We start from the raw sequence: 23,070 nt of genomic DNA on the forward strand, positions 1-23,070 counted from the left end.
CATTTTCCAAACAAATCATGCATGTAGTTAATTGTGACATTGAGATCTGTAATAGTTATACACTCCCATTACACATTATCTACTTCAAGCGAAGGCTCGCTCGCGATCAAACGCCAATGAGAATAACACACAAGAGCCCGTACCATGAGTCACTGACAGTGTCAGAACTGACATATACGCTAGCGAGAACGTAATTTACTTTCTATACATCTCGTTTGCACTTATATGCGAGTACGAGCGAGATGTATAGAAAGTAAATTACGTTCTCGATGGCGTTTATATCAGTGCCGAACTGATGGTAGCCGAACAGAGCCCGTACCATGAGTCACTGACAGTGTCAAAACTGACATATACGCTATCGAGAACGTATTTACTTTCTATACATCTCGTTCGCACTAATATGCGAGTACGAGCGAGATGTACCGAAAGTAAATTACGTTCTCGATGGCGTTTCTGTCAGTGCCAAACTGATGGTACCCGTACAGCTCTGAGTGCGCTCTGTCTAGACCGCTGGGCTCTCATAAAATGTTTGATCTATTTCAGTGTGTTTCGAATGTAAAATAATTTGAGCAAAAGAATATTACGAACTCGAAATTTAGGTCATTAATGCTACTATTTGGGTAATTTATACTATGACATATATGACTTTTTCGATTTATACTTACCTATTACAAACAATTAACACATATCATTTATATTACTAGGTAAGGAATTGCGTCACTTCATATATGATCCATAAATAACCATAAATTACCTTCCATATTTATTAAAACATATTAATTAGACCTCCATATTGTTTAATAATAATATATGCGTTATATAAATATGCATTACCTCTGAGGTTAGCAATAATTAAGTAAACAAACATCCATTAATTGACGTATTGCTAATAAGAGTATTTGGAATGTACATATTTATTTATGATTATTTACATTAGGTATAAAGGGTGACACCCAAGACGTAATACAAAATAAGTAATTCTGACTTAATTGAAGATCGAGAACACGATGCACTAACTCAGTTATTAAAGTTAATCAAAATTATTTTTATTAATTTTCTAACAAAATAATTAATTAAAATCTCGAATTGTGGACACACTGTCGTGTGGCACCTATTTGTCATGTTAACTAATTCTGACATTTAAAACATAAAACTACACTCATATGATGTACACTCGAAAGCAATGGAAATGGGTAACTTTTTATGGTGATTCTCATAAAAGGAGACCGTTTTTAACAAGCTTTTATTAGGTCGACCTGTATGTAACTATGTAATGGAATCTTGCAAGTTAAATTTGATCCACTTCCCGGTTTCCGATTGAGCTGAAATTTTGCATACACATGTAAGTCGGGTGACAGTGCAATATTATGGTACCATCGAGCTGATCTGATGATGGAGACAGGAGGTGGCCATAGGAACTCTGTAATGAAACAACGCAACCTAATTGTGTTAGGGGTTTTTAGAATTGTCTCGATGAGTATTAGTTGTCTGTCGTAAGAAAAGTACAGTCAGCGATAAAAGCTTGTACCAAAAATGAAATTTTTGCCAAAAACTTATTGTTGCTCTTGAGTAACATTATTTTGTACATTATGTCTAATAATGTAATAATTAGCGATAAGTAGGTACTTGTTTAAAAGATTTTATTGCTAAATCAGAAAAATCCAAAGTTTAGATGTATTTCAACAAATGTTCGAAGTGAAAACCAACTTGCGCTTCACATTATTCTGCACGACGTCGAAGATTCCTCCTGACTCATTCTACCAAGTACAAACTGGTTGGCATTCAGAACTTCCTATCCAAGAAAGGTTTGGTCAAGGTAATTTCGTACCCGCAAAGAAAAATGTGCTGGAGTCCCATACAGATTCTGTCTTCTGGGTGTCGGATAAAATACCTAAGCACCTGTGTTCGAAACGCCTTCGAGTATCTTGGGCGTCGACCTCTACGTTGGGCATGAACTGGGATTGTAAATTGCCCATGGTCTCTCAGATTTTGTACGAGTATGTAGGAGTTGATCAATTGCCGTGTTGTAATTGGGCACTCTGCACCGTTCGTGAAAAAGTGCTTGCGTCCGCATCGTACTCCGCGTGCTGCGTACATTTCTGCCATGACAACTCGCTGGATATTTGTAAATGGATATGGAGGAGGCATTATTCATTTAATAACACGAGTTCGCTACAATGACAGGCTAACCAAAATTTGTTATGACAAGCGATTTCAATAATGTGTCAAACGCATTTTATTCATAAATTATCGGTCGAGATAATCAAAAAAGGTGAGTGTTTACTACGAAAGTGGTTCTAAACTTTTTTCCATTTTAAGTAGGTAGGGTAACCATACTGAGCCTAAAAATTAGAGATAAACTTAAACCAATGATGTTAATGTTAATGATTACTTTAACAACAGGAAACCTAGCAGGGGCTTATAACACCAGGAAAATGAGTTCGAAAAACATATTTTGTATTACGTCTTAAGTGTCACCCTGTATAGGTACAGTTATATGAAAGCGTATTACTTCCCGATATTCATTATACGAAATAACCTACTGTATAGAGCCGGTTGAATCTTTGATTTCGGTTTCAACTACCCATCACTCGATGGTTACGGTTAATATTACAAAAAGTCGTCCAGGTACGCATACAGTAACATATTAAATACAATATGTACATGAAGTGTTATATACATAGCTAATCAGTAAATCACAGCTCCTGATTGAAAATTCATATTACCGAATAAACATCGGTCGGTCTGTTCTTATTGTGAACCACTACGATACCATACGAATTCAGGTTTGGTTTAGTTTAACGGAAACAATATCGATTTCTTATTAATCTGTTTGACGATTCAAAATTCACTTCGGCGGATCAATTGAATAAAATTGTTAAGGTAAAGTTGAGGTTTACGACAAGAACAAAAGATTCGATCTTAGAATGACTAGAAAGGTATACAACCATATAATTATTATTCTTATGTATTACTAGATAACTAAGTTATCTTTGAAACTATAGCGTCATTTAAAAAGTGGCAGATAGTAACTAATTGATAGAATCTGGCTTTTATAATCGACATATTTACAATAAATAAACAATCCATCACCTTTTAAATAAAGCGTAAGCACATTTAGAGGATTCACATTCAATCAAATCACAATATATATTTTTTTAACTTGAGATCACTTCTGCTTTGGTTTGGTAGGTGACTTTCTTAGTCACGTTTCGTTTAAACGACTGATGCCGACTGTCACCCTCCAGGCTCACTTCACTGGACTCAGAGTCCGGACAGTAGGGCACAGTGTCCGGGCACACGTTGCGTTCCACGCACGGTATGGGATTATCGAAGGAATGTTCCAAAGTCCTCATGCGAAATGAGTCGGGGTGGTGTCTCGAGTGGCGTCTGTTGGAGCGCGGGCGCGCCTCCAACGGGTCCCGGCATCAGGAGCAGCGCGCGCGCGGCGGCCGGCATGTGCCCGCGCGCGCCTGTCGTCACAAGCGACACATCTCGTGCTGCGACACCGACGAGTACATCATTGTTGATACTGGATACTGCAACACGAAACACATATTGCTTATCAATCGTCAAAGTTAGGTATGATTCCCCCGAAGACCTTCAGTCTAGATTGCCTTCAGTTACCTAAATTAATGATTAATCTTTCATAATGGTACGCAATCCTTTTCATTCAGAGAATTTGAAAAGCGACACTCATAACATATTAAAACCATTCGCAGGTAACTATTAAAATTAAACACGTAAAATATACGACATGCGCCGTCTATTAACACTGTTGAAAAATTATTATTAGCATTTAAGCAGAGAAGAGTCTTTTTCTCTATAAAACTCTTTATTTATTTTAAACACCATCAAATCTTTTATTTATATTTTCTATGGCCAATGGCAATTTACGTAGTGCGTTAAGTATTTCACAATGTATCAAAAATTAATCCTTAGGCTGTATTAGCTACTATTAGTGGCAAAATTGTAGATGAAAATTTTCATATGCTCAAAACTAAAATGAAAAATAATGAATAGCGCCATTTACAACAATAATGAATTGATGAGGCATAATATTATGTGGAATTGTTTGAGGTTGGAAATCTGATTAATTAATTGATTTCACTCTGATTAAAGTACTTTATGTTTAGGTTGAAACTTTTTCATTACACTTAGAAAGATCTAAGTGTAATGAAAAAGTTTCCTTTAAAAATATTGAATTGTCGTTTATTTTACCCAGGTCCGCATTATCGAACTTTCGGGTAAACATTTAACGTAAGTTCCAAGGAAGCTAAGCCATGTTTGCCATGAGCCCGTTAATCTATGGTGACGTAATTCACTGATACGAGATCCCAAAGACCTAAGGGCTTACTGCGCGTCACAATGCCGTGATGTAACAGCGCACAGGTTAAATCAACTAATTTCGCTGGGTAACCTGACCCATAAAATACAGCAGTAAGTAGGTATTTTTAATTGATAACTAGTTAACTACGAGTGAAAAAAAAAACTGCTCTACTGTTGTTGTTGCACTCATGATGTATTAATTTGTGAAATACCATCCGATGATAAAACGAAAGTTCAGAAATCACATGTGGGAAGCTCTTAAAATAGCTGCAAAGAAAACTTGCCCCAATTGTAATTTTAAATGGAAGCTTAACAATACAAAGGACATTAAGATTACTGATGAAATAAAAACATATTGCTCGAGGAAATAGTGTTAGTTGATGTTAAATTCGTGACGAGCATGCGATGCTGAGGACAACGGGTACATCACAATTTGAAACAGTGGCTTAGTGGGAAACAGAATTGCAGAGAGGAATGTTGAGTTTGAAAAAAACAAGTGCACATAGGTTAAGAACACGACGTTTACAGGCGAGGCGAGGGATACACTGTAGCAAGTTCATGCATTTATTATATTCTTTCTGAAATAATCATATGTATAACAGATTGAGTTGTTTGAAAATAATCTAATATGTGATCTTTCTGTTAAGAGTAGGCAGTCAAAAATACCGTCTCTCTATTGGTACGTACTTCAAATTTTAAGTAAAATGTACAATCCGCTTGCGAATTGATTTTTAAATGATGCTTTTTTTATACCTAGTCAATTTTTTGTAAAATAAGTTACATTTCAGCCAGTTCACATAAAGTAAATACGAACGGAAAGTTACATGTACTGTAACCCAATGTTATTTCAGCGGAAGATATAATAAATGCTCGGTCATAAGATCATAGTGCAACTTGTTAAGTTATACAAAACCCACACGTACCTCTACAACATCTGTTATGATGAAGTTTTTTCTCAGAAAACTCACTGAGTAAAGTTTACTTGTTTGTCTTCAATTATTCTTTTATAGAAATCTAATTTAAGCAAAGTTAGACAAAGAATAGAAAAAATCTCAACAAGGCACTTGGAAATCTGAAGGAGAAATGTAGATTGTATAGAGTGAAGCAGAGTCGCTATATGTAAGTTTGTTCGCAGGAGTTTTGTCTAATTTGCTGAATCCCGGTTAGTTCGCTCGATGAGTAATAGCGACGAGTTGAGCGGAACTGAAAGTAAAACAATAAGATCTAAGTAAAAAGCTTATGAATTTGCAACTTATCATAAAGTTGATTAAACATACTCGTATGCTTATCTTCGACGGTGGCAGCAGTCGTTTTAAGTTTCAGGAGTGGTAAAATTGTATGAAACGTTAAATGCCACTTCAAACAATCTGCACCCAGATCCAAAGAATAAAGTCAAATTGCCCTATTTCGGTGTACTTAAATCATATTTTTGAGCATAACTTAAACGTTTGTTCATCAAGGTCTTCTAAAAATAAATTTCATTTTATTATATTCAATAATTCAACAATTTTTATTATTTTCAATAATTTTATAAGAACTTTTTACCGTCTACTTTTTATAAGGTTTCTTTAATCTTACATTTTCATAATTGTGTATTTGTATATGCAATCGAAATGATTGAAAAAACTGAAGCAAAATGAATAAATATTGATGAAAATTTTCATAATTAGGTACCTTGAACTGTAACTCGATGTCAATCTAAATGGGATTAGCGTTTACTTAATCTGCGTGTCCAGTTGAATGGTCATTTTCATCGAAGATTAAAAAATCACGTTCTTCATAATATTGCGTTGTAGAATAAAAAAACCGGACAAGTACAAGTCGGACTCGCCCAACGAGGGTTACGTACAAATGTGACTTATTTCTTATAAATATTTTATTTTATTACAAATTTATAGTTTTCAGATTTTTCCTTGTAGTGTAAGACGATATTACTTGCCAAATTTCATAGTTCTAGATCAACGGGAAGTACCCTATAAATTTTGATTCCCTTGAGAGTGTCGAAATATACGTATTCTGCGGCATAAACTGCCGTATCTTTTTTTACGTTAACTTAGAAGTTTGATTTTTTCACAGTTTCGAAGGACTGTAGCCCTGAGTATGTATATGATTTTAATTTCAACTCGATACCTTCACGCGTTCTCGAGATAAAGGGTCTTGACAGACAGACGGACGGACGAACAGACCAGAATGTGATCCTATAAGGGTTCTGTTTTTTTCCTTTTTACACGACTGCCCAAACAAAAAGAGTGTATTGTTTTCAGCGTTCATGTTTGTATGTATATATTTAAGTATTTATGTGAGTTTCTTTATTCCACGATAACTTCAGAATGCCTTAACCGATTTATTATACATAACATAAACGCTTGAACGCTTTAAAAATACACCAGGAAAATGATAGGCGTGGTTTATTAGGCGTGGTACAAATATTTTGTATGTTACATTCAAAATTGTATTTTAAACTTTGTGAATTTATTATTTAAGGTTCTGTACGTCTGGAACTCGAGAAATCTAATATTTATTCATTGACTTACGTTATAAGTTTTCACACAAAGTGGACTGTTTTATATTGCTTCTGGTTGTATAGGGTTATATTTTTAAACGGAACAAATAGGTGTAAAGTAATAAGGAGGATTTGTACCTGTGACTGTTTGGAGCGCAGTTGGGGCTGGTACTTCCGCCGTAGCTTGCGCGGGCAACACACGCATAAGATCCTTAGGAAAGCTCTGTAACAAACAAGTGGTCTCTTTGTCAAGTTATTTTATGACATCTACCTACCTATTAGTCCAAATAACAAATTCATTCGCAGATATATGTTATGTTGTATTTAGTATAAATTTATGATTGCTGTACTTTTAGAATTTGAAATTAGAGTACAGCGGGAATGTCATCATTAGTCTTTAATATTGAGCAGTCAAATCTATGGACAGTGGTCAATGTGGTCATTGCATTGCAGCAGTCGACAGATTGTGTTGTGGACGAGGAATTTGTAGGTATTGGTCCTTTAAGTTACGATCATAATCTGCTCTAGATACCGATGTTAGAACTAGGTAAACTATATAATAGGTGATGTTGGCTCCTTATTTCCACTGATTGGATATTTTAATCTTACCTATATTAAAGACACAATTCTGACTTAAAAATAGACGAATGACTTTTGTAAAAGAGTGTTTATCATGCGGTATTTAACTCTATTGGTATTTTTACATGTGTGAAATTTATCTGTATTATAAGACTGTAGTAGATGTCATATATGTACTTAAGAAAAAGTGACCAGAAATTAAGTACAGTCCCGCACAATGCACCAAGTGTTTGTCCTACGTAATTTCTCGTTACATATATAAGCCCTTGCTACACGGTCGCCGACAAGCCTTCTAACCGTCTGACCTTGGTCTGACCTTGATCAGTTTTGGTCTAATTTTGTTGGAAACAACTGTCTACACGGTCCGGGACGGACCAAGGCCACGCGGTCTGGGGGCTTGTCGGCGACCGTGTAGCAAGGGCTTTAGTTACATATGTACTTATCTTCATATCTTTCATAAGACATACCTACGCGTAATTTACGTACTTATGGCTTATGGTAATATTTCGTGAAATAAATTAACAAAAAATTGTAAAGTAACACGAGCGAAATCCTCTTTTTAAGCTACAAGCCTCAATTAGCTAATCGTTTGTCATAATCTGCCAGTTTTGATTTGACTTACGTACTTGTGTGTAATTAATGAATAAAGCATAGGCAAATTAACTAATTGAAGATTGTAGAGTTTTATGAATAAGGAGGTTACAAGTTATAAGCTGACGAAACGGGCCTCAGGTTCTAATTCCAAGTAGTAATTTTTGTATAGAGTAAAATTGAGCGAGGAACTTGATTTGTTTGTACATATATACCAATTGTTATTATTTATAAAATATAGTTGTTTAACATAAGTAATTTAAACAATGTAACTTGTTCTTGTAACTTGTTGTCATCATCTTATGAAAATGAAATCCGCTAAGTTCATTTTTAGATAAGGAAATGGTTTATAATTCCCATCTCGGGGCCTGAGCGCTAACAAAGCATTTAAAAGGTTACCGTGTTGATTAGCCTTCCAAAATCACGGCGATAAGAGAAACTTCCATCAGATTCATTTGGAAATATCATCAAGGAAGAAATTGAAGTTGGCCGTAAGGCAAAGACTCCATTAGCATTGTAATTCCTTTTCCCTTTTCAATAGACTTTGGGAAATTCGATAAAGCTTTAATGCTGTGCTACTTAAACATTTATATCCACTCGTTCTGGCCGAGTGCTCCTAAAATGACGGTATTTAACCTATTAATGACTTTACTACAGCGGTTGAATTAAGATAAATCGCTTACCGAGGTTGAGATCAATTAGATAACTCAAGCATTGATTCATACTTATCGTGAATGAGTTTTCCTGCGTTGCCAATGGGAACGATTTATAAAAGTAGTGTTTATTAAGGATAAAAATTAAGCTTATATTATAGTTATTTTTACCACACCAGCTCGGAAAGGCTTACTTTGCACTTCAAAAACTGATAGCAAAGTTGCATTTTATTCACATGTGAGGCAAAGTAATCAAATGCAAATTTTGAGTTGTTTTCCTATGTTTGCTGGTAGAATTTACTTTTAAATGATGATTTTGGATGATAAATATTTAATAACATTCATTTGGATTTGATTTGGTTTGATTTTGTTTTATATTTATATTTAATATTTGCTTCGGGTTGGTGTGGTGAAAAATGTTGTGTTTCACTCGGGGGCAAATTTTGTTTAACCCTCGTGCTTTGAAACCCTCGCAACGCTCAACATTCTATTTTTCGAACCACTCGCTACGCTCGTGGTTCAATTTTGAAATCTTTCGCTTGCTCGGGTATCAATACTAGCACGAGCGGTTAAACAACAACTTTGCCCCCTTGTAAAACAAATAACTATTTCACCACACCAGCTGGTAAAGGCTCACTTGACTATTCAAACTCTGATAAAAAAGTTGCATTTTATTCACATGTGAAGCAAAGTAATCAAATACAAATTTTGAGTTGTTTTGTTATGTTTGCTGGTAAAATTGACTTTTAAATGATGATTTTGAGGGAAATTGCCTTAAAACCTTAAGTAGCTAATTTTACTTGAAGGAACATTCTTCAACATTCAAGTGAAAACTTCTTTAGCGGCGCTGGGCACTTTTTAAGGTGGGAATAAATGATAAACTCGAGACAGCGTAAGGCGATCACGTGACCGTAAGGCGATCACGTGACCGTAAGGTTTAGATGGCCACTCATTTAGATGGCATTTAAATCAATAAAGAAAAACTCAGTGACATTACATGAAAAAGGTTCTAATCTTGTACGGGCTGAAATACGAGGATCTCACAGTTACATTCTAACTTTATGTCACTCAAATATAATTCAATAAAGCTACATCTTGATGAAATCGCAAATAAAAGTGAACTCTAGTACTGGTGAATAAAACAAAATATCATGACCAAATATATTTAGATGCGAGGTCTGCAAGGTAACTTTACAATTTCTATTCGAATTATAAACAATTAACGCTACAAATTTAAGCTCACTGGCCAGCAATTTCGGAACTAAAGTTTTTCAATAGAAAGGAGGATGGGACAATTATACATAGTGCTGCAGACATTTTGGACTAGTCATTGAGTTTTCACTTCGGTCTGCACTCCCGTTGTTTTTTTTAAATAAAACAACTGCAGTCAAAGATTTTTCACACTGTATTTACTCGTAATAGACTTTACGATACGATTTTATAATTCGCCCAAACATAGCTGTTGTTGAATTAAGTCGGTTCGTTACCAGCGACTCGAGACAAAGTCGACACAATTTGTTTTCATTAATTTATGATTTGTTGTCGAGGTACATTAATTCTTCTTGGTTTACTCTTGCTTGATTACATTGTCCCGAAACTCGCGACAACCGACCATGTTTTGTGAATAATACTTATATAGGAAAGTATAATCGTATCAATAAAATAAAACACATATATTGGAGTAATGTAATTTACATTTGGAATGAAGATATCGCAAGTTAAAAAAAATATTTAGTAGGTTTGTACTGACATGTAAGTATATTATATATTTTTTCTATATTCTTATATCCTTTAACGAGCAAGTCTTGAATATTTATTTATATATATATTTCGGAAACGGCTCTAACGATTTCGATGAATTTTTGTTATATGGGGGTTTTCGGGGGCGAAAAATCGGTCACCCAGATATTATGATATATATATTTAGAGAATCTCCGAAACGGCTCTCACCATTTCGATTAAATTTTCTATAATATATGGGGATTTGCGGAGGTGAAAACTCGATCTAGTTTTATACATATGTTTTCCGAGCAAAGGTCGGTCTCCCAGATATTATTATTAATGTATATACATATTAAAATTTGATCGTTTATTAATGAAAGAAATGCCATTTTAGAATTCATCACATGAAATACCGGTCTAATCAATTGCACGACATACATTAAACAAGTCTGACGGCCCAGTTCGAACAATGCTTATTAAATATCACAGGGATACGATACCGATCTGTCAGTGTCAAAAACGACATTTCTTCAACCAAAAACGACACTTTTGACACTGACAGATCGGTATCGTATCGCTGTGACATCTTATAAACATTGTTAAAATTGGGCCGTAAATACATACGTTTGCGTCGGCAAGTTACATAGTTTGTATTACTGTACCAATTTATAAAATAAGGGTGGAGATGGAATAAATAGGATGGATTTTTCAATTCTTTCTAAAGTTTTTTACATGTGTATTGTACGAATATAGAACATCACCCTGAAGGATAAATTCTGCTGTTTTAATTAACAATGTTATGCTAGTAAAATTAAATGGCCGTAATTATTAATTTTCCCCCAAATTTTCTAAATAACGTCTTTTGACGTCACGAGTATGTCATATTGCCATCGCAAGTATCATTTTCACTCGTCACGTAGAAAACAACATTGCATATTGTTTCTATAATTTATAAATTTTACATTTCTAATAAAATAAAATAAAATCATATTGCAAAATGCGGCCTAAAATTTAACAAGAATGTTTAAATTGTGTCAATATTTTTTCCTCCTAATCCTGTTAGCGCGGCAGGTCCGCACCTTTCATGAAAAATGAAAAGAGAACAGGCACGTTTATTTTTTTTGTTTCATAAAAAATACAATTTTGAATAATTACGTGATTTACTACATATAAGGATCATAACGTGGACATTTAACAAAAAAATCATCTTAAAATTATTTTTCTTAGTAACAGTTTTTAGGTACAGTCCGGTTATTTTGGAAAGCTGTCTCTAATTCATACATACTTAAATATAATTTAAATATTTAATGAGAAATTTGAGAGCCTACCCAATTTTTTTATTCATTTCATGTCATATATTTAATTGAGGTCGTGCACAACGACTGCAGCTGTGTATAAATATTTTTATTCATTTTCATTTTTAGTTTTAATCCTGGGTCGAAAGATGGCAGTAAATTTATTCTGACTGCAAAATTTACTACGACAATAACCCTTTATACACGCTATTCTCTTTGATGTTAGTAATAATTTGCAGCATTATTAGGTTCCTATTCTTACTTTAAAACATACGCAGAATAGCCTAATACTTTGTAAGTAAGTAGCTTCTTCTCAATAGCGTATTATCTATACGTTATCTAATTTTATGACGGATTTGTTTAATATTTTGAGTTTCTTATATGTAAGTATGGAAGTAAAGTTAAATTAAATAATAAACATGAATTGCATTTAATAAATTGTCTAATTCTAATGAGACGTGATTTTAACGTAGGTATAGAGTCAATGAGAATTCTGGTAAATTAACGACACCCCAGTAAATAGTAGACTAAGTAATAAAGGCAAAACCTAGGTAGGGTTGCCACGTAATAGTAAATACAGGGAGTTTTTATATTTTCCGTTAACTTCGGCGTTTAGCCAAGTAAGTGGTTTGAAAGAAACTAAATGGCGTCAGAAGTTTTTGTAATTTTTATTTAAAATGTTTTTCAAAATAATTAAATGCTCCGCTATTGCAGAACGGGCATTACAATTAACTCAACCAAACAATTAAAAATGATGATGAAACTAAGACATTTTAATTCGTTCGCTATTTCTAGTATACTGTTAGGTAATAATAAGTGATCTAAAAACTAAAGAACAATAAATTCAAAATATACAAATACAAATACAAATATCTTTATTTTCCAAATTGACATGACATGAAACCTTAGTAATTAAATTAAAATTAACTACAGAATATGTACAACAGCTTAATATCAGTTTAATGTTTGATAATCTTAAGGTTTTATTTAATAATGAACAACCTAGATTCTTTCAACTGTTGTAGTACCATGTAAAACCCACCCCACCTAAAAAATAAAACTTTTTTTTAATTTTTTGTTTTTGTGAGTATAAATATTAGTTTGAATACTAGATCTAAGCAAGACAAGTTAATTAGTTCTTATCGAATGCATGTATCAGCAATTATCGGTTGAAAATGTAGTAAGTAATTTTACAGAACTCAAGTCTACTTTTATATTGCATGTAAATATTATAAGTAATGTGTAAAATACGTCCTACTAGGGAACAAATCAAATTATTTTTATGAAATATTTGTGGAATATTTTTTTTTTCGGTGGATCTGGTCACTTTTTCTTTAGTATAAGTATGTTATCTATTTTATTTTACGTCCTATAATATTTATTTATTCATTTATTATTATGATTTCCGATAACCGCATATTCCTAATGAATCCCATGAATATGTTACTTTTCGAAGGCCGCAAAAATATGTGATACGCTCTTATGGATCTACAAATAGGATCGTGTCAGACATTTTTGCGGCCTTCGTTGTGTAACATATTATTGCAGGTGACTGTACGAGTAGGTATATTAACACCTATCATAATTATAGAATAACGATAATCATAACAAAAAATCCGTATTTATTATTAAAATTTTAAGTTTATTCATAATTATACTTTACAATAAGATTTGAACATCCTGACTATATACATAGTGCCATAATTAAAAAAGCTTTTATAAGCTACTCGTAAATGGCATGAAAATTTACATGGATATTTTAATCACGTTTAGTGACAACCCTATCAACGTCGGCCTATCGCCCTGAGACGGCACTGCTCGCTCGTGGATAATGAGTATTTACATACGACGCTTACTCGCCTAGTTACCTTCAATTCATTAGTTCTACTTACCTCTACTACCTCTAATGTACCTAAATAGAAATAAAGTGCTCATACCACGCCAAAATTAGTAGCTACCTACTTAAGACTGGGTCGACCGACCAGTGGCACCCTGATTAAGGTAATTGTGTTTTCTAATAAACCAACATATTAATATTGTTGTCCTACTGATCCCCAACTTTTGGTCTTTGTCACATAATTTTATTTTGCTTATTTTTTGTTTTAGGTACCAACTAAACGGCAAATAGTGGCCACATTTTACACAAAGCGATTGTTGGTTAGTTGGCCAGCCATTCAACATTTTAGTCTTTAAGATAAAACAGATCTTAAAGGGTAAATTTTTGAAGAGGGTGTTTTTTCGACATTTGTATGGCAATTTTTTATATTTGGAAAATTTGATTTATAATCATCGATTTAGGAAGGATTCTTAACCATAAAAAATATACTGTACGAGGCACCACTCTACTTTTTATAGTTTGCTAGATATGGATGTCTGAAGGTCGACATTTGTATGGCACTATTTAGCAATTTTTAAGGCGCTTTAGACATGTATATGGCATTTTTTCGACATTGAATGGCAGTATCAAAATGTTTATGTCACTATTTATTAATTTTGTGGCATTTGTAAGACCCTGACGACATTTGTATGACGTCTTTTCGACATTTGTATGGCACTATGTCGACATTTGTATGCCACAATCGACATCTGTACGGTCAAAATAGCCGTACAAATGTCGCCATACAAATGTCGCCAATAATATTTTTTGGCGAAATTTCTTACACCATATAACCGATTCACTTATTTATTTTACTATATATTTTAACACTATATTTGCAACTATTATTATGAAACACACATTTTTATTTTGACTGTGTACCAACATATGAAGCGTCCATACAAATGTCATTGTAGTCATACCAAAATATATCGAAAGAGATTATTACATAAATAAAACTGTTTCCGCGTGCATACTTAATGGTGATAGAAGCCCAACTAACCGCACTATTGCGTCGTAAAGTTAATTTAATCGTTATTCAATAGACAAAGAAGATTTTGGGGGGTATCTTTAAGTCATAACAAAACAAGTGCCGCGTGGGACAACGATAAAAAGGCTTCTCTTGTTTTATTAAATAACGCATTAAATTATCGAACTGACTAAATAAATTCCCTAGAAAATGCTCTTTATAAAAATATAAAGCTATTATACACAATGTTTTTATTGAATTCCGTGAACTTCGGGGTATGGTTAAGTACGTTTAAGATAACTAAATGGCATAGTTAATGTAAAAAAAAAAAATTTTTTTTGCATTTTTTACAAAAAGAAAAGTTTAAAAAGTAATTAAATGTAGCATATAGCGTTGATGTAACACGGGCATTACATTTAACTCAACCAAACAATTGAAATCTGTGACATATCAATGTCATTTCGAACTTCGATTGACCGAGATTGTACTTACGTTTAGTAGCAATTGTATGAACTCATTCTAAACACTAATCAATATGTAAACCACCCCTAAGGCAAGTGTACACGCTTGTAGAGGCCTTATAGGAAAAAAATAAATTATTGATTATCTCCGAAATGGAGTTAAGTAGAATATCGGTGTCTTTGAGAAAGTTACTTGATTTAAGGTCAGGAATGCACCCTTGAAATTAACGGAAATCAAAAAAAGCGGCCAAGTGCGAGTCGGACTCGCCCATGAAGGGTTCCGTATTTAGGCGATTTATGACGTATAAAAAAAAAACTACTTACTAGATCTCGTTCAAACCAATTTTCCGTGGAAGTTTACATGGTAATGTACATGATATATTTTTTTTTTGTTTTATCATTCTCTTATTTTAGAAGTTACAGGGGGGGACACACATTTTACCACTTTGGAAGTGTTTCTCGCGCAAACTATTCAGTTTAGAAAAAAATGATATTAGAAACCTCAATATCATTTTTGAAGACCTATCCATAGATACCCCACACGTATGGGTTTGATGAAAAAAAAATTTTTGAGTTTCAGTTCGAAGTATGGGGAACCCCAAAATTTTATTGTTTTTTTTCTATTGATTTTTTGTGTGAAAATCTTAATGCGGTTCACAGAATACATCTACTTACCAAGTTTCAACAGTATAACTAACGCACGGATTGCGGAGGTTGCAGGTTCAAGTCCTGCCGGAAGCGTAATTTTTCCATTTTTCCTTTAATATAAAATTTGGAATATCGCTCGCAGACGTAATCTGCATGTTAAAAATTGATTCAACAGTATAGTTCTTATAGTTTCGGAGAAAAGTGGCTGTGACATACGGACGGACAGACAGACGGACAGACAGGCAGACATGACGAATCTATAAGGGTTCCGTTTTTTGCCATTTGGCTACGGAACCCTAAAAACACGGTGTAGAACGTAAGTAGGTAGTATATTTTATGAATATTGGACAACAGTTTGTTAGGTACTTAAAACATTAAAAAATGGAGAGAAGAGGGCAAGATGCTAACTTACAATTAGTCCGCTTCATGCCAACGGTTGCACAGCTTACGTTTCGTGTTTTTAGGGTTCCGTACCAAAGGGTAAATACGGGACCCTATTACTAAGACTCCGCTGTCCGTCCGTCCGTCCGTCCGTCCATCCGTCCGTCCGTTCGTCCGTCCGTCTGTCACCAGGCTGTATCTCACGAACCGTGATAGCTAGACAGTTGAAATTTTCACAGATTATGTATTTCTGTTGCCGCTATAACAACAAATACTAAAAACAGAATAAAATAAAGATTTAAGTGGGGCTCCCATACAACAAACGTGATTTTTGACCGAAGTTAAGCAACGTCGGGCGGGGTCAGTACTTGGATGGGTGACCGTTTTTTTGCTTGTTTTGCTCTATTTTTTGTTGATGGTGCGGAACCCTCCGTGCGCGAGTCTGACTTGCACTTGGCCGGTTTTTTTAATATGTTATTTTCAAAGTACATAGGTACTACTTAATGTACCATAAGGCAAGATGGAAATCAAGTAAATCCCATAATGTTGCTAATACTCTCTTCTAATCTATTTCCTTTTTGAGCAACTGTCTTAAAAATACATTTATCTTAAATTACATATTACTGACAAGTAAAGGCAAGGGAATGTAGTGTGAAATTAGTAACAGAATTCTGACCTTTGCAGGGATTGAAGGTTAGGTAAGAGATTGCAAGGTTGAAAGCCAATGTAAATCAGAATTATTCAGGCATCTGCTTGGCCATAATGGCTACTATCTATGTAGCTACAATCAGGGCCGTAGGATTAACGCGCTCTCGACAAAGGAGCAATTATTAAAGTTATGTGAGGCAATTATCTTATCCTCGATAACAGTATAGAACGGCGATGGGAGATGGAGAAATTGAAATAGTAAAACATCAGAAATAAGTGAATTTGTAGTATTTTCTGTGAAATTATGAATTAGGCATATGAAGGATACTTATTTTACCCTATATTTTTTTAATTCATAAAAGTTGAAATCCTACGTAAAATGTGTTTTGTCTTCTTCTAAGAAATCTCACCCTCTCTCTTCCAAGCTAGCATTTGTATTTTAAAACACTTAATTGATTATGCCTGTACGGTGACAAGACTGACGGGCAATGTCAATTAGACGGAATTTAAAGTACCTACATTGAAAATATTATGACAATTCTAAGACTACATAATTTCAAAAAGTTGTTGTACAAAAGTTTTATTTTGAGTTTGAGGAGTAGAATCTACGTTTTAATTATTCGCCCGTGTTACAGGCCACACACTGTATATCCCACATGGTGATGGGGTCAGCTTTCAGTGTCTTTCGCTTCCACTTCGTCCTATCCTCGACGTCGTTTTTGGATACTTTGCACTCAACCATATCGTTTAGCACAACGTCCTTCCATCTTGTTTTCGGTTTACCTCTGCCTCTTGTATCGGGGATGGAAAATCGCAGTGCTAAATTTCCAACGTAGTCTGGTGGTCTCCTCCTTACGTGGCCATACCATCGCATTTTAATAAGTAATAATTTAAATTGATTTATAAGTTACGTAATAATACACAAACAGGCGATAGACAATCTTGAAAACCTTGTAAAGCTTCGACTGACGTGGCCGCGTGGCTCCAGAGCTAGTTAATAATAAAACAGAACTCATTAAAACTCAATTTCGCCATTTGTTACCTATTTCTTTTCAATTTATCTCTCCCGAAATTGGGTTAATGCGACAGTAAATTTTATGAATGGATTTTAATCTCTTTACTTTTATTTCGGTCTCCGGTTTAACCACTTTTTAGTCGATATGACAGCTTGCACGCACCTCTTTATACCGTGAATAGCGAATAACTTGCTCTCTTCGAAATGAAATATGTAAACTCGATAAACCCACGCCAGGTGACAAGAGCTTTGTCTACAGTTTAAATTCTTAAAAAAGATTTCTCGAGATTTGAAGTTTTATAAAGAATATTCTCTGATATACTTACTTAGAATTGTGGACTCAGCAAACTCTATCGGAAACTTGTGATAAGGACGGGATTTAAAACCAGTTTAATGAAATGCGGACAAAGTTGCTGGTAGAGGCAAATTTATTATGTGTTTATGTATATGGTTTATTTATGGTTCAAGTGGAAAAATATGTTTTTACTTTAAATCCACACGAAAATCGTGAAAGATTTCCATTTAGTCTGGTAGTTATTTTTCACGTCACACACATGTCCCACTTATTCCTTCACATTTTCCACCTTCGTCTCGTCGCGTGACGTCAAGGGTCTACTAAATTAATGCACAGCGTGATAAGTTTTGTTTAATTGCCACGACCCAAATGTTAATTTTCGCTTAAATTGCTCCTTTTATTCATTTTTTGTTTGGCCTGAATGTGTTGACATTAACGTAACCCGAAATATTTAATAAATCGGACGGAGCGGAAGCTAAACATGCCTAGTTAGACTTAAAAGCAATATTCTGAGGTTAAAGATTACTTGCAAAACATTTTTTACCCAAATAAAGCCTGTAGGGCTAAGATGGCCGGCTCTTTATCGTTTGTTACCATGGCTGTCACGTTCTAACAAATATGTAAGTGCGAAAGTGACGCGTGGCATGATAGGTGATAAAAATGCGACCATGATAGCTAGTCTGAAAACGGTACGGTTACGGTGAAAACTTGGTCTACTTTGATATAATTATTATTAATTATTATGTCCAACATGTTACTGAAAGGCTACACCTATATTTGATATTTTTCTAACAATTGACAACATTTCATATATTTTCATCACACTTTCTCGAAAAAGATCTTATTTCATGTAGGTGTACTGAAGGACAAAGGCCTATGATCCCGCGGGAGTTATGGATTGTAAATAGTAATAGTAATATTGAGGTATTTGAGGTATTATGTAAACTAGAGACGGCATCTCGAACAAAATGTGTCCGCCATGTGTCCGCCATTTTCGGCGTTTGACGTCTGTCACTAAGGTGAAGAATAAGCGTATCTCGGCCAGAGGCGAAACTAAATCATAAATCATAAATCATTTATTTTTCGTGATAAACTAGTTAAACATACAAAAAGAAACTGTTATGACAACTGCTCATATTCTGCCTAAGTACAGGGTTATTTTTTTAATCACCTGCTATATTATACGACGTGAATTTATAGGTGATACCGAGCAAATTTTCTAATGGGACCAACCACTAAAACTCATACTTGAACATAATTTACCTTTTTTATAACTTTTAATATACCTACAGTACATATATCGCACACGTGAAAACGAGGATTCTTTCCTAAAATATTATTTTTATACAATATTCTAAGTACATACTTGTAACACGGACTTATATTCAATAACGATTCATCACATTTTCTATTTGATTTTCGGTAACAATTTTGTACTTAATTCAACGTAAATAAAATATATTATAAAATACGTTATTATAACTAAAACATTCAATAAATAATGAGAAAAAATATTGTACAATTAACCAACAACGTATACAACCATTTCGTAAGTACCAATGTGTCACGTCTGAGAAAATTAATCGTTGCGCCGAAGAAAATAGCTTCCACCCGCGAATGTTCTAAAGTGACGTTTCATGATAAACTAAATTATCGTAAATCAACAGTTATTCGATTGCTTTCCGATAAAATATTATTCCATTGCTTTTATTATATTTTCTTGTACTATTGTTAGAACTTTTGAGCACGCTCTAACGCATTTTTTAATTTTTTTATGTTTTTTAAATTTTCGGTACATGTGTGGCATCTCGTCAGTGGTCGATGACGTACTACCTACTAATCGCAATGAAGAGCATGCACTTCATTGAGGTGCGGAAACATTTTGTTCGAGATACCGTCTCTAGTACATATATCTCAATGTTACCCCCCACATTGCACAATGTACTATTTTTTTTTTCTAATTTAGTAGTAGTGCTACTTTTTATTGTTCATTATATAAAAATAGATTTTTACTTAAGGGTTCAAAGGGTGTATGTAACATACGGTTAGTACTCGTATTGGCAGTGCCACGTCACATGCTGTGTTCCATATGTATGTTTAAGAAAACGCTAAAAATAATTAAAGAAAGTTGATGCATTCGTGAATTTATGTAAATACGTGTAAGCAGATTGCAGCACTCAAATAACTCAACGCTTGCGTTCAAATATACGCAATATACGCCGTTCTCATTGGGTATTTAATTGTCAAGTCAAATGGCATATGGCTCTCCACGGTAGATAAGTAATGTCGTTTTGGCTAATGCTATATAAACCGGATACACGATCAAGTTTTAAAAGTGTGACAAGAATTTTCTTACTTGGGTCAAGATTAACATATTGAATCAAAACTGACATTTTTATTAGAAGCTTTTTTTGATACAAGAAAGTAGTTGTTTGCCCAAGATATACAGGACATTTTATTTCTTGGACGAAGAAATTTTCACGTTCCCTTAAATCGAAATTCAAAAAGATATAGAAACAAATAATTTTGCTGGATTTATTTGATCTGTCAGCTCCCAGCGGCTCATATTTGAGCCAGAACGCTTATGGGTGACGTCATATCGTGGGAAACGACAGGTTAAGACCCTTTTTATCCGTGTAGTGGTTTTCAGTGTTAAATGCAGCAAGCCTAATCGTATTATAGGGATGATGATGACACATGTTGAATTTTATAACAAAATCTAGTAAAATGAGAGCAAATGAGCAATTTATCACAATAATGTGGATATTAAAATAAAATACAGAAATGTTACAAAAATACAGGACCTGAAAGTTTCAAAAGTTACATTTTTTTTAACTTCCAAAAACGATAAAAGTAAAGGGTACCATTCGATTCCTTACATTTTATCCATAAAAATATTGTAAGGCAACTATATACATAAACGCAATATTTCACGGACAAAAACGCAATTTTCTTATTTTGTCCATACTACAAGATGGGATCTCAGTGACCTTGACGTCACGTTTACTTAATCCTTTTGTGAGGGGCGTTTCGCGAGTGAAGTGCGACTGTCGGACTTTGACTATAATTCCTGACTTTTGTGTTGCTTTAATGCAATGGGTCCCATATAGACATTTGAATTTGATCCTAAAAACAAACCCGATCGATTGATACCATAAATGAAAATTAGTCATGTAGCCTATTTTGTAATAAATAGTTATGACAATGTTTAACCTTGAAATAAATTTAAAAGTGGACAATGGCGCATGTTGGCAGCACGGCACCGGGGCAAACTTGCCAGTTCCGCCGACGAGCGGTAACGGATGCGGATGTGTCGCCATTATGGAGTACATTTGTGTGTCACACTCACAGCAAAGATAACTTAATGTCTATCTATTTAAAATACAATAGATGGAAATGTTCTTACTAGCTCCTAACACACCAAAAAAAATAATAGTAAAGAAAATAATAAATATGTACCTATATATAGAAATATACTTATGTACTTCATTCATAAAGTGGGTGTGCACTGTTGCAGCTCGCTGGAGGTACAATAATTTTCTGTACAGCATTATATTATTTATTATATTTTATTTTAGCATTATATTTTTTATTTTTCTTTTATTATTTGACAATCTATTAACTAGCTAATTTAGGCTTTTTTAATGTCATCTTACTATATTTGTACATAAATTAACCGCTTTTATTCTCAAAGTAGTCAAACACTCTGTATTTTAAAGCAAATTAATGGAAATGGATTAAAATGGAAATGGGATGGATTAAAATTGAAAACATCCTAAGTCCTCAAACTACAATCAATGTAAAGTAAGTTGTGATAAATGTATGATTGAGGTGCAGTAGATTCAGCCAACATTTTTGAAAAATCGTAGTGCTTTTTTAGATACGGTTGCAATATAAATGAATAGCAATAGCAAAGACCTTCCTCTAGTAACTTCATCGGTTCGAAACCTAATTTTGTGACTTTCCCACGATAAAAAAAAATCACGATCATAGGTCTAAACGCACCTTAGAAATTTGGAACAATTTTTGGACAAAACCTAAAAATATGAAAGTTACTTCTAAAAATGTGCATATTTATTTTTGATCGAACTCATCTATTACTTTTTTTTATTATCATGAACGTCCGCATTATATCGCGTAGTCGTATTATGGTTGCCTGATGGGGTTCATTTTTATGTAGGTATATGCTTGTTAGGAAGTTACTTTTACAGATTAAAAGTTTGTACTCATAAAACGATATAACACACTTTAATGCCAACTTCATGCTTTTTCTCTGATGGGACTATATTTGCCATCTTAGTAACCCGTGTCTCAAACGGTAGGTAATCACCGGACCGAGATTGAAAGTAGAAATTTTATAATTCTTCAACCTACCTATTTATAATATATAGTTTTGGAATCTTTAAACTATTGTTCTGCAACTGCAAGTGCCCATCGAAACAGTTTCAAGTGTTCCGGTAAATACAAGTTGTACCAGAACTTGTACCATTCTGTTCCATTAATCGGCTGAAAGTTCGAAAGTAGTTGATGTAACAGTTCTAGAACTTTGAAACTGTATGAAAAAGAAAAGTTACAAGGGGACACGTTTTTTAGACTTTCGAATGAAACTTATGTTCCACATCAAAATATAGCTTATAGTTTTCGAGTAGTCCCGGTTTTGACTACGGAACCATTGATATAGTATAAAGAACTGGATACCCAATCAGCCGCCAAAAATGGCCCCACAAAAGTAATGTCAAAACAGATCATGCATTACTTTTTCGTTTAGTCTTGTTTGAAACGCTCAAATGTGAAGTTGTCAACAATTACGAAATGTGCCGTTAAAATATGTAAAAATAACAATGATAAAACAAGGAAAAAGGATGGAATGTATTTCTTTCGGTTAGTTCTTTGGATAGCATTACATAATTTATGTAATCTGGTGGTAATTTTATGGTTTTGAATAAATTAATTTGTTAGTACCAAAGAAGGGATGTCAAGGAACAAAAATCTAATGAGTCGATGTGAGGTCAATATTTTTTTATATTTTTATATGGAATTCATAAAGAATAATATTATGTTTAAATTCAAGATTTCCAAGAAAACCTATGCGACGTGCAAAGTG

General features: G+C 33.9%; 1 protein-coding gene across 2 annotated transcripts in view; it reads right to left on the minus strand.

Annotated features, from left to right (window-relative positions):
* Window positions 1-2,866: 2,866 nt before the first annotated feature.
* LOC134647239 (dopamine receptor 2) overlaps window positions 2,867-23,070 on the minus strand; it is a 193,525-nt gene continuing 173,321 nt past the window's right edge. The window contains exons 4-6 of one of the 2 annotated variants that reach the window (XR_010096815.1): window positions 6,971-7,055; window positions 5,253-5,532; window positions 2,867-3,539 (exon numbers count right to left, since the gene is read on the minus strand). Coding sequence is in view for 1 of the 2 variants with exons in the window: in XM_063501513.1 (XP_063357583.1) it covers window positions 3,480-3,539; window positions 6,971-7,055 (145 nt within the window). In the remaining variant the exon portion in view is untranslated. The remainder of the gene's footprint in view (window positions 3,540-5,252; window positions 5,533-6,970; window positions 7,056-23,070) is intronic. The other variant, XM_063501513.1, reaches the window with a different exon arrangement.

The sequence above is a fragment of the Cydia amplana genome, chromosome 1 (assembly GCF_948474715.1).
Source record: "Cydia amplana chromosome 1, ilCydAmpl1.1, whole genome shotgun sequence".
NCBI classification, from domain to species: domain Eukaryota; kingdom Metazoa; phylum Arthropoda; class Insecta; order Lepidoptera; family Tortricidae; genus Cydia; species Cydia amplana.